Source organism: Zootoca vivipara, chromosome 6, assembly GCF_965207765.1.
Source record: "Zootoca vivipara chromosome 6, rZooViv2.hap1.1, whole genome shotgun sequence".
Lineage (NCBI taxonomy): Eukaryota > Metazoa > Chordata > Lepidosauria > Squamata > Lacertidae > Zootoca > Zootoca vivipara.
In genome coordinates, this window is record NC_142589.1 from 852,438 (window position 1) to 861,489 (window position 9,052).

The 9,052-nt window shown below is 46.8% G+C and overlaps 1 protein-coding gene across 1 annotated transcript; it reads right to left on the minus strand.

Moving 5' to 3' along the window:
• Positions 1–286: 286 nt before the first annotated feature.
• Positions 287–8,000, minus strand: LOC118088024 (heparan sulfate glucosamine 3-O-sulfotransferase 1-like). Its single transcript, XM_035121220.3, has 2 exons — positions 7,922–8,000; positions 287–2,239 (listed from the first exon to the last, which is right to left on the minus strand). The coding sequence occupies exon 2, from the start codon at positions 1,952–1,954 to the stop codon at positions 1,046–1,048; it is 909 nt and encodes a 302-aa protein (XP_034977111.1). The 5' UTR covers positions 1,955–2,239; positions 7,922–8,000; the 3' UTR covers positions 287–1,045.
• Between the last annotated feature and the right edge of the window lie 1,052 nt (positions 8,001–9,052).

Below are 9,052 nucleotides of genomic sequence, written 5' to 3' on the forward strand. Positions count from 1 at the left end.
CCCTGCAATACTGAACCTTTTGATGATGGGAGATAAGAAAAGCATTTTGGTTTTATCAGTCCATTTGGGCCAGTTAGTTACATACAAGTGACATCCTTGGTACTCTTGGGCTACCCTAATCATAACTGTATATTTGACACTACTCTATATTCCCTCATTGAGCATGCTCATTCTCTCTTGACAGATTATACCTTGTCTGGATGCATTTCTATTAGAAGGGACTTTTTCTAAGCAGATAGAGGAGGAAGGAAGACACATGTATGTGAATCAATGAGGAGAGTGGATTGAAATGAAAATTGCCCTTTATTCTAGTTGGTGGCCTGACTATACGGACTTGATATATTTATAATAGATTCAAGATATCCAAATGGGTATACAGTATCAGACTTATCTGTCCTGTATTCAGTTACACGGAGTACAGTACTTCAGGAACTCTTGTCTTTGGAACTGCTGCCCTCTGTTGAACAGAAAAAGAATTACTTGGCTTTCAGGTGTTGGACATTAAGTGAATGGAAAAAGTTCCTGCAGCTGGTTGTGTTGTGTGGGAATATTGGAGAGGCAGTTAACGCTGAGAACAGGTGGCTTTTCATGCAGCACACAATTGCTGGAAATAGACGCCGAACAAGATGTGGATTATATTTTGGATTGCGATTCCCACTAGGCTCAGCTAGCATGGCCAGTGGTAAGGGAAGATAGGAGTTGTAGTGCAAAGCATCTGGAGGGCACCAGCTTGGGGAAGGCTGGCCTAGAATATAGCATTTCCTGGGCACACAGCTGCAGAGGACATAGCTCCACTTGCTGTGAATTTTTTGTGTGAAAGTGCTCTTTCCAGTCTCCAGTGTGAAAGCTACTTCTGTTGTGCTGTTTTCCTCTAAACGTGTGTACCACTGAGCAAAGCCCATATCGATAGAGCTCTTCTCCTAGCCCAGTCAAAAGAAGAGCGTACAGACCTCTACCACAAAAAAAGTTTTTCTAAACATCTGGAGGCCATTCTCTGATTTTTCTCTGTCCCAACAGAACACACCTGTAAGCCCCAAAGCAGAACTTAGCACCAGTTGAACGTTCGACCCACCATAGCAAAGAAGTTCTCGTTGTGCTCACTGAAGTATGTGCAGAGTTGCTCGAGCAGTACTTCATCAATGGTGGGATGAGGTCGTCCTTTGGATTGGTCTAGGCAGTGCTGATACCCCTTTGCTTGTAGGCAGTAGAAGCCCTTGGTCTGGTTGAAGTAAAAGTTGTCTGGGCCAAGGTAAGGCTCCAGTCCCAAGAAGTGCTCTACGTGGCGCATCTCTGAGAGTGGCTCCCGGATTAGGGTGCCTCCATCCACCACGTGAATCTGTGACCGGGGAAAGAACTCCAGCCACCGAGCCAGGTGTAAGGCATACAGGCTGCGCTGCATGGCTTTGTACCGGGTGTTGAGTTCCTGGCCCTGCCTAAAGAGAATCTGCTCCAGAGCTTGGTAGGGCTTGTGCCGTGCCTTGCGGTTGTGAAGGATTTGTGTGTAATCAGACACCAGTCTTTCCACAGGGTCCCGTACGATCAGCAGGAGCTTCAGTGAGCTGTCCATGGCATGGATCCTTTCCGGGGCTTTGAGAGAAGAAAAATAGCCTGGTGTCTTTTCCACGGTGATTTGAGTGGGGTGTGAAATAGGCATCTGCTGACTGTACCAACCAAGTCCTTTGCGGTAATTCTCCTCCACATTGAAGAAATGCACCTCGGAATGGGCAGCTGCCACCTGGGGATGCAGACTCAGCATCTCCAGCAGGGCCCGTGTGCCTCCTTTCCGCACCCCAATAATTATGCTTTGGGGCAGCCGTTGCTTCCAATCTTCACTTGAGATCTGAGTGTTGTTTCTTTTCCATGGGGCTTTCCAGCCCCAGGGGATCTTTGTTTCCTCCTCTGTGTTGATTCCACACATCTTCAGAAGCAGGAGCAGTAAGCAGGCTCTAGCCATCTCTAAGCCCACTTTGAGATGGGAAGTGGCTGAGTGAAAGTGTGCTGGGGGAAATTGTGTGTTGTTTTTCCTAGCTGAGCTTTTCCATCTCCAGGCTTATTAACTGGGATTTCACTGCATGCAGGCTGTTGTGCTCTTACCTAGGCATCTTCAGTCTTCACAATGGCCTCTGCTTCTAGTTCTGGATTCTGCTGCCAGGAGCTTCCAGCAATGCGGATCTCCAAAATCACTTCAACAAAAGGTGATTCACTTACCAATAGCCTAGCTCAGGGAAGTTGCTGCCACCTGAGAAAATGAGAATATCATTGTGGGTGGCTCAAAAAGTGCTGAGCAAAGCAAAACATAACAGGCCTTGTTTGGAAACTTTCATAATTGAAACACACACACAAACACACAAGTGAATGAATAAAATCCAGGTATCCATTAGCCACTTCTTCCTAAAATGGGTTTGTACCTGGTCCCTGGTAGGTACCATCTTTTTCTAATGGAAGAGGAGGGACACAGTTTGGCAGGTGGGACACAATATGGAAGTGTTAGTAAGGAGGATGTAGCCAGCTGCAGTTTATTTAAATGCATTCTTCAACATCACCTTCATTGGACTGGTCATGTTGTGCGGATGCCTGATGATCGTCTTCCTCAGCAACTACTCTATTCCGAACTTTAATATGGAAAGCGTAATGCTGGTGGTCAACAAAAGAGATTTAAAGACTGTCTCAAGGCAAATCTTTAAAAATGTAGTATAAACACTGACAACCGGGAAACATTGGCTGCGAGCGCTCCAGTTCGAGAACAGCCTTTACCAAAGGTGTCATAGGCTTTGAAGAAACTCAATCTCAGGACGCAAGGGAGAAACGTGCTAAGAGGAAGACACACTTGGCAAATCCACACCGTGATCAACTCCCGCCTGGAACCCAATGTCCCCACTGTGGAAGGACGTGTGGATCCAGAATTGGCCTCCACAGTCACTTACGGACCCATTGTTAAAACTGTGTTAATGGAAGACATTCTTACTCAGCTACGAGTGATCGCCAAAGAAGAAGAAAAGAAGAAGAAGAAATGCATTTAACCTACAAATAAGCCTGCTCCACTAGATTAAGGTTCCAGTGTTGCTTCCAGTGCCCCACTACTAATCCCCTAAAAGCCATCTAAGCTAGTGGCCATTCTACATCTTATGTCTACAAATTATGTGTTCAGTTCAGTAAAATAAAATGCCGTGCTGGTAGCAAGCATGAACTACCAGAAAGGTAGGGAGAATATTCTGTGCCCAGGTTTTTATTTTTCCTTCCATTGAGATAGAGCCCAGATTTTGAGATTTACAGTTGCCCCCCAAAATTGTTGGCACACTGCAGCTGCCAGATATGCACAAAAGTCACAATCCAGAGAGTAATGCACGTGAAAATTGGCACCATGGGCAGAATTTGGCACACACTTCTTAGTAAGCATAATGGAGGGTGTTGCAAAACCAATGCAAGCATCTACTGGGGCAGCTGTATTTGCATATTTGTATCTTTATACAACCGGTACAATAAGTTACACCAAATCACCCAAGTCTTGCACTTTTCATACCCTGTCATATGTTTGAATTGCAGCTGCGGTGCATTTATGGAACAGACTTGCTGTGCTGGAATTGCCCAGAGTTTTCTCTGCCTTGGGCACCCCTCAGATGAGTATACAGAGCACAGAGAGGTGCACTTTTTGGGGTCTGGATGTGGAACCCTTGGGGAGAGTAAACTGCTGCCAGAGAGTGGGATGCCTGAGAATTTCAATATTATTTTGAATGAAAATGAAAGCAGGTTTTGTTTGTGTTTATCCATGAGAAGAAAAAGCAGATCTGAGTGTGTGCAGGCTCTGTCTGTAAAAGGCTGTGTTTCTCCTGGGGTGGAGTCTCTTTTTTCTGCACAAGCACTTCTCCCTTATCACAGCCTTGGGTTTCTATGCCCAAAGCCCCATATTCGATAACGTGCTTCAGTGCTTAAATTCTGCAGTCTACAAATTAAACAATTTTGCACAATTTCTCTTATTTTGCATGTGCATGTTTACTTCTGATACGTTGTGAGGAAGGGAGGTAGCCTAAACCCATGGAAATCTCACAAGGGGGTTCCCCCAGATCTTTGCTATGGCCAGGCCTAGAAACTAGAGTCACCATCCAAGCCAAAGTTTTAGCACCATTCAGGCTGCTTGGAAGTCTGAGCTAAAAAACTTTTAAGTCAGAAGTGAGAAATGGGTCGGGGAGTGGTTATCCCCTGGTGGGCTTTCTGCTTAAAATCTCCCCTGCCCTGCAAAAATAAATCACCAGTCTATATATAGGTGCCCATGACTTTTCCTTTGTGGAGGAAAAAGCAGCTGGGGTGGGAGGGTGTGGGTGTTCATTCCCACATAAACTTTCCACCTTTTAGACAATTGCGCTCTGGTTTCATTTTTAAAAGCAAATTTTAAATTCTGTCTTTGTGAAGGATTGCAGAATATATAGCTAGTTAGTTAGTTAGTTAGTTAGTTAGTTAGTTAGTTAGTTGGACAATAAAGGCCCGCCTGCCTGCCTGCCTGCCTGCTTCATATAACCAGTGGATCTTCATATGTACAGTTGATCTTTGACCATCCTCTTGATTTCTATAGAGGAGCCATGCCTATAATTCAAAGGTACTTACTATCTTGAGTTGGTTTAAATGCAAACAGATTTTCAGGGTGCTGCTGTTGCATGGAATTGTAGCTCACAGGCACCCCTTGCTGGTTGCTAGGCAAAGGGGAATCTGTGCTGATCTCCACCAATCCTATTTTATCTCCTTAGTTTTCAACCTTTGCTCGGTCTGAAGCTCATTGGGTGACTGTTTGTCAGTCATATTCAGCCTTCCCTACCTCACAAGAGTGCTGGGACCATGGAGGAAGGGAAGGTCTTATGAGGGAAGGTCACTATGAGCTCCGTAAAGGAAAGATCAGACTACAAACACACAGCACGTCCTAGGCTGGCGTATAGGCCTACTGAGCTGATCATGCAGATAATGGACCTGCCTACTCCCCACCCCATAAGAATGTTTCAGCTCTCCTTCCTCCTAAATGAGACTCAGGAGGCTGGAGCTCAGGATTCTTGGTGTGTACATCTGTCTAAATTCCTCTCCAGGGCCTGACGTGGCGTCACTTGGTGCCATGCTGCTGCTCTAAACAGTTTGATGAACTCTGCTGGAAGACTCCAGGGGCAACTCCAGCTCCCTGCACACGTTTAACTGGCAAATTTCGCACTGCAGCTGCCAAGTGGCTGCTTCCTGGGGCTCTTGCAAAGTGAAGGCAAGATTACTGCCCACTGCTAAGCAATGGGTGCAAATGGCTGCGCTCATACAGTTCCGGTGCATGTCAACAGGTCTTTTGCAGGAGACCAGGTCTGAATCCTATCTGCTGCACTCAGCCCACACCCCAGCTTTCCTACCTGACATGGTTGCCTCACCTTGCTTAAAAGGAGGACTGGGTTTCTGCAATTTCCCTGCATTTTGATGGGGCTTGCCCAGAAGAACCTCTCCATAGATTGTGTCATCCCCACGAATGCAAATCTCTCAGTCTCTCGCTCTGCCATCCCTTAAAAGAATCAAGCAGCCTGAGGTTGCTGGCTCGCCTTTGCTTCATAAGTAGGGCTGCAGCTCAGTGGTAGACCATATACTTGGCTTGCAAAATGCCCCAGATTCAACCCTGTCTTCAGGTCACAGGATCTCCAAGAGTAGCATAGAGGGAGGAGCTCTTTGAGGTCTGCCACCAGCCAGGCAATTTTACTGTGTTGGAGAGACTAACAGGTCAACTTGCTGGAAACAAAAAGCTGCCACCTGCAGCAGGCATGGGGAACCTTTGGCCCTCCAATGTGTTGCAGAACTCCAATTCCCATCATCCTGGGCTGTTGGCCACACTTGGTGAGGCTGTTGGGAGTTGAAGCCCCTCAACATTTGGAGGGCGACAGGTTCCCCACACCCATTCTACAGAGTTGGACCGTCGGCCCAACTCACTCAGTGTTACTTGCATTGACTGGAAGAAGTTGCCAGGTTCTCAAGCAAGATGAGGCTGGTGATGGGCTTGGGACATTCTGCTCAGCCATTGAGAGATGGCTTTCTTCACACAGCAGGGATAGCGAAAATGTGGCCCTCTATATTTGGTTGGTCTACAACTCCCCCATCTTCCCTAACCATTGGCCATGAGTGACAGCAGCTGGAATCCAGCCCCACCTGGAGGACAGCAGTTTCCTACTCTCTGCCCTATAGGAACATATGAAGTTGCCTTATGTTGGCACAGCTAGCTCAGTGCTGCCCTCGCTACACCATCTGGAAGTGGCTCCCTTGGGCTTTGGACATGGAGTCTTCCCAAGCCCTTCCTGGAGATGCTGAGGACCTAAAGCTCATGCTCTATCACCAAGCTACAACTTTTGCCTGTATATTCATGTGGGCCCTTGTGGCTGCCAACTATGCACTCTCACTACAGGGGCACACAAGCCAGTCCTGTTGGATGTCATGACCTGTTGTTGCTGCTACTACTACTACTTGCCCCTGCAGCTGGGCAACAAGGTGGAGTGACTGATGGCAATGGACACTGTTTGGAAGTTGTTTTCCTGGCACCTTGCTTTTCTGTAATGAGAAAGATCCCTCCAGTGGGGAATGATTTCCACTTCCTAAGACTTGCTAATGATAGAGTATGACATGTTTGGGGTCCCTGGGGCGGGCAGCTGGCGTACCAGGGGTTGCCAGGGCAACCAGAGCTGCAAAAAGGTGTAAGGGGACACCGGGAGAGGAAGGCAGGAGAGAAAAGGACGGGAGTGTTTCTGAGGGAGATTTTTGCAGAAAAAGGGAGAGGATTTGAAGGATGGTTGATGGACAGGGAGGGCAATGCTTCCTAAACACCAGAAGGCCGGTGTGACATAACAGGCCACCAAGAAGAGGCAAGCCAGGTGTAAAGGAGGGTAGCATTTCAGCAGGCCTTAGCTCTGTATGCTGAGATCCCAGGTTCAATCCCCAGCATCCTGAGGAGAGACCCTTGCCTGAAACCCTGGAGAGTCCCTGCCAGTCAGTGTAGACAATACTGAGCTACATGGCCTGGCTTGGGTATTAGGCAGATTCCCATTTTCCAGATGTTTCCCCCCTTGAACCTGCCAACATCTCTGGACTCATCTCCCGATTTGATGAGATCCTGGGCAAAGGAGCTTCAGATCCTGTCCCCCAACTCTGTCTGTAAGACATCTTTGGGCATATCTGGCAGCAGACCTCTGAGCAACAAGAGAGTCAGGTTGAATTTTAATTTCCCACCATACAATGTCAGACCACGGCAGGACACTGCTCAAATGGCAGGCTGTTCTTTCCCCCCATAACAGGGGTCTCAGGAGCCCTGCTGAGCCCTGACAGTTGCCCAACGATGCCTGGCCCTGAGAGTCCCTGGAAAACAACTATTCTTGGCAAACTTTAATGGTTGAGGTGCCCTGTATGCTCTTGCACCTGGACACCTGCAATGTTGCTCCACATGCTGCTGGACCTCAACATCCGTCATGCTAGCTGGGACTGTTGGGAAACAAGAAACTCTGAACTACCGTAGTAGCCAACTTTGGCATGCTCACCTAGGAGCAACTCCAAAGATATAGAGGATGGTTCTTTGCTGTGAAAGCAAGAGATCCCAAGGCACCTGGAGAGAGCAGCAGCTCTTGCCTAGACCCCTGAGCAACACAAAAAGCAGCTCCACTTGCAAGGACCAGTGATCCTCTGTGCCCTTCCGCCCACTTCTGGTTATATATAAGATCCAGGACATCAGAAAGACTGAAGAGGAAGGAGAAAGCAGAATTTGCAATGTTTGACTCTTAATCTCAGGGTCATGGGTTCAAGCCCCACATTGGGCAAAAAGATTCTTGCATTGTAGGGGGTTGGACTAGATGACCCTCGTGGTCCCGTCCAACTCTACAATTCTGTGATTCAATGGGGAAGATACAGTGTTAAATGTTTATACCGACTGTACCTCTACTGGCAGTGATGCTTTAGCCCAAGGTTGCTTATTCTATGTGCAGCATCAGAATACAGCAGAGGCATCAGTTCCTAAAAATAGAGGCAGGAGGAAAAGGTTAAAACAAAAAGGTTCAGTCAAGCCATGCAATTTTGCAATTCAGATTTTTTAAGAAATGCACTTTTGAGAATCTAGTTAGCATGTGGATTTGTTATTAGGATTTGGCTAATTTGGCTGCCAGTCCATTCCCAAATGAGCTCTTCCTACAGCTTTATCATCAGTACCTGACAGATGGATTTCCCAGAATGCATATAAGCATGAGTAACCAGGGAGGGGAATTGTATTATAATTATTTTTTGTTTTTGTAGTAAGGGTGGGGAGTTCTGCTTAACGTTTTTCTATATTATCTGTTTCAAAAATTCGGTAAAGTTTAAGTTACAGAAACACAGACATAATGCTGGGCAAAAATTCAAAGCACTGCCAAAATATTAGCTGTGCCAGAAAGGAAGCATTAGTTTTAGATGTTGTTAAAAAGAGAACTTGAAAGTTAAATTAAAGCTTCCTGTGTTTGTGGCACATGTCAGGTAGCACCAGTCATTTAGGGGTTGCCATTTTCCCCCCTTCTCTTTGCTCCATTGCCTTTAACAGCAGCTTTATCTGTACATGTTTGCAGGTGATAATATTTATCCCCATGGTGATAAAAGCATTACCAGCTTGTTTCAGCAGATCAAGCTGCTGGTGACAGATAGATTCGGCTAAATCGACAAAGGGTCTTGGGGCACTTTACAGACTACAGTCCAATTTCTGCCTTGGGCCGGCCCTGAGACTTTGACCTGAAGATCCCAAGTGAGTTGTGGACTGCAAGTTCGGCCCGAGGTTCCTTCCTCAGGCAATGCAGCATTTTATCTGAGACACTGAACCAGCAACAGCTTAGTGTTTTCCCTGCTTAAAAGGGGAAATTGCAGAAGAGCCTTTGATATCACAATTTCCCTGCATTTATTATAGGGTGGAGCAGTAGGTCATTGTGTCTGGCTATTAACCAGGAGGTTGGTGGTTTGAGCCCACCCAGGAATGGCTGTGGGCAGGATGCAGCTCATCAGGCTCTGGAGATTCGAGTTCATTTACATGAATTCAATCCTGGCACAA